Genomic DNA, 3992 nt, shown 5'->3' on the forward strand with positions numbered 1-3992 from the left:
CATGCTAACTCTGACCCAGCTTGTGGCGTAGTCGCTCGTACTCTTGTAGTCTACAACAAAATATAATGTATCATAGCATGTCCGAGTTGTGTTTCAAACATCACTTTACTAACTGTTTGTCAAACATATGTACGAGTTACGTGCGAAATGTGGCATGATATAATCTTATATACACAAGAACAGATTCAAAAGAACATAAATGATATTCTAACTCGGACTACTTTTATTGTGAACTCGTATACAGCCTAACCGTTTATATTGTAATTCACTAGGATCAATGCGACCTGTGTTTTCTGGCCTAATCATTGACGTGTTTAAGAGGAAATTTCTACTTACTAAGTATATCAGGAAACGCCACACGATTGAAACGATTAGGTAAGAAACCAAAACCGTGGAGTCGCAATAATGTCACGGTCACCAACAACATCACACGATGAGGGATCCTATTTATAGTTTCTGTGATAGCCTACTTCCCTCTTAGCATTGACCACACAAGCGTTATTTATTGACAAAGTTACCTATGAGAATTGACCAGCCGCCTTAGTTGACCAAATTAAACATTGACATTGATGGCGCCCTAAGTTGACCCTTACGTGCGTCAGATTTAACCTTGCCACCATCATTCAGACAGCAATACAATTTGTTTACCTACTTTCCTCTGGATCTCGCCATTTGTTTCATCACTTACCTGAGAGCATTGACCTTGATGAAGCCTTTAGCATCTACTGGATCATAGTTGCCTTGGACGTTCATACTGAAATATCGTAAACATTTGAAATAATGTATTCTCAACGTACATATTAAGACAAAAAATATGAACCTAACTGTCTAAGGATAAGGAGATTTTCCATGAAGTTACACAGTCATCATATTTGATATAGATTTTATAAGCTCAATTTCAAAGTACCTGTCGTCCGTCCTTTTCCCCTGCGACTCTACTCTTTAAGAATGACAGAATAGATGGTAACTAAACTGGGTGTAGTGCATTCCTTGACTTGGGGGTATTTTCCATCAGCGTGTCTAACCTAACCTTTTGTGAAACATCCAGGCCTGGGAGTTCACTGTCATGTAGATACAGGAAGTGCTCCCCTGAGACAAAGGTGGGCACAATAAGGAACGTAAGGTACTAGTAAGTCTAAATATTTGGGGAAAAAAGCTACTCATCAAATATCAATTGACAATTTGCCATGACACATCCATTGGCCAAGAGGAATTAATGTTTTATGCATGGAGCAAATGAGCTCCTGGAAAAGGACGTCAATCTTCAAAATAATACTAAATAAAGCGTTTTTTAAATTCAATTCAAATTATCAAACCTAACTTGGCTCGACACAATCCTGGGCTACACGTTTTATGGTTTAACAAGGAAAAACGTGTCTCCCTGGAGTCAGTTGAGTATAATCTGGGAAGAGAAATCAGGGCAAACCTTAAGAAAACTACTCCGTAAATACGGTTTGACATTTTCCAGCTGAATTTGGTGTAAATTATTCCTTTACCATATGGGAGTTAATTACATATTTAGAACAGAAGGGTGGAACGCAAATGGGGAATTGTGGGAAAGCCATTTTCCACTTCTCAAATGTAATCAGGCCAATTTCAACCACATTTTGTATCGAATTGGTGAGAACCTCTTCCTGTGTTCATATATCCAATAAAAACAGTTACGCTGTACAAACTTAATGAAACCTGTTTGATTGGCTCGATAGTATACTATCTGAATAACTAATCAAATACAAAACTACCGTAACATAGGTTTTGCAGTTACCTGACGAGCTCTTCGTTATATAGACTGAGTGGAGAGTGTCTCGCTATGACGTAGACGGACCCCTTATAGACCTTCACGCGCACCGTCCCCTCTACGTGCTCCTGGCTCTTATTGATACAGTAGCGGGTAAACTCGCACTCCGGACTGAACCAAAACCCTAGAAAACAGAAAACAACAAACAGAAATAAAAATGTACAGGATAACGCCACGAAGGACAGATCAAACATCAAAGGATATTGACCAAAGCCTTGGATATAGACAACTATGGAAAACGATGTTCATGGATCTAAAGTTTGGATAATAAAATCGAAAAGCATACAAAAGACACTGGAAGTACACAAACCCAAACCCTTAACAAAGCTCTAGAAAACAGAAATGGGAATCGAAGTACACAAAACAAACCACTGGAGAGAAGAAAACGACGAAAATCATCTGATTTTATGATACAGTTTATGGTCTCAAACCAAAGAAAACAGCAAACAACCGAAATTATCAAAGTGCATGGACCACATCTTAGACAAAACAGAATAGAAAATAGCAGATATCGAAATACACAGAACAAAATATAAAGAATTGGAAACAACGGAAATATGGAATATCAAAGAACATCGGCAAAAGGCATGGGAATAACGTCAAGAAACAGAAACAATATCCATGTAGGACAGAACACGAACGGCAAAGAACAGAAACAAAAGGTGTATCAAAAAGATATTGTATTCCATACATACGTGTATCACGTGTAGTTTTTGTGTGATAGAGTATCGCTCGTATAATGTACAGAAGGTACATACCAATTACACAGAAAATAATTATTCTTTGAAGTATTCCTTTAATATGTATGAAGCACTCGTATATAACGAATGTGGAACAGTCTACAAATTAACTACACGTAGCATAATGATTTACCTCTGTAAACTTGATCAGAAAATTTGACATCGAGTTCTCTTTTGATCCTTCGCACTTCCTGTAATTCCAAGTAGTACTAGTTCAGCAATGTTTTGTATACTGTAGAAATAACTGTACAACTCCTACTAGGTTAACCAAAGGTGTAAATTTAACACATATATACATATTACTGCAATCTTGAACGGGAAGCTCGTGAAAACAATTGCATTTATAAAATTAACTATATATAGGAAGTTACTTTGCCCGTACCACGAATACGATTGTATGCAAAACAATGGACCATTGCTATGCAACCGGCAGGAGTGTGCGTTATCCAATCATATTGTTACGTTGCTTAGGTACTATTATGATCATACAAAATATATTCAAATGAATACTCCCCTGTGTCACTAACATTATCGCAGATACTAAAAGCATAACTGATACCATTGCATTACTAATCCCTGTGCCACTAATACCATATTACCTTATGAAAACACACTATCACTACCGTATTAAAACCCAGTCATGACACCTCTTTTCTGCTTCACTAGACCCACTACGTGCGTACCTTATCCATGGTGAACACTTCCATGTCGATGTGAGCAGTGGCCAAAATAGCGCCTCCTGGAGTCTCGTAGATACCTAGTCACATAGAAACAGTGGACTAAACCGAGACTTTCTTCACGACAAGGACTGTTTTTATTATGCAATTTATCAGCATTTTGAAAATCATTTCAGAGAACCATAAAGAGATCTGACGACAAGCATACGCAGAATTTCTTTCAAACTTCGATTTGTAATATATTTTCGAAAATAATATCAACGCAATAAAAAGCACAGTCATAATCAAAACATGTTTTCACTTACGAATATACGATATTTATTTTATAAAGTCACACTGTCTTTTAAAGTTTTCGGTGTTTTCCTCTTTCTCAGTTCGGAAAGCTACATTTGCATACATGTTATGCCCATCTTGATCGAGTGTATCTGAGAAGTTGTCGAGTTGATCTTACCTCGGGACTTCATGCCAATAAACCTGTTCTCCACTATGTCTATAACTCCCACTCCATGTTTCCCCCTGCAAGGACGTGGAAATCAATAAATCTTATAGATATGTTACTCTGTTCTCGTGCAATTGTTTCAAATCTAAACTCACATATACAATTCTGAAAATGAAAACATAAAAAGACGACACATTACACACACGTCTTAGGTATTTAACTTGAGATTGGAGAAGGTGTTGTACGTTGAGGTATAGGAAGTATACGTTCCCGATTTTGTTAAGGTATATCAAGTATACGTACCCGATTTTGTCAAGGTATAGGAAGTATACGTACCC

At 37.3% G+C, this 3992-nt stretch overlaps 1 protein-coding gene across 1 annotated transcript; it reads right to left on the reverse strand.

Annotated features, from left to right (window-relative positions):
* Nucleotides 1–4: 4 nt before the first annotated feature.
* Nucleotides 5–3731, reverse strand: LOC110444630 (argininosuccinate synthase-like; the record flags this gene model as incomplete). The annotated part of the gene is made up of 6 exons (XM_021488996.1): nucleotides 5–50; nucleotides 689–754; nucleotides 1766–1922; nucleotides 2672–2729; nucleotides 3222–3295; nucleotides 3667–3731. Coding segments are annotated over 6 exons (466 nt in total), but the record flags the coding sequence as incomplete, so codon positions are not given.
* Nucleotides 3732–3992: the final 261 nt, after the last annotated feature.

The sequence above is a fragment of the Mizuhopecten yessoensis genome, unplaced genomic scaffold (assembly GCF_002113885.1).
Source record: "Mizuhopecten yessoensis strain PY_sf001 unplaced genomic scaffold, ASM211388v2 hete_36154242, whole genome shotgun sequence".
Classification (NCBI taxonomy): Eukaryota; Metazoa; Mollusca; class Bivalvia; order Pectinida; family Pectinidae; genus Mizuhopecten; species Mizuhopecten yessoensis.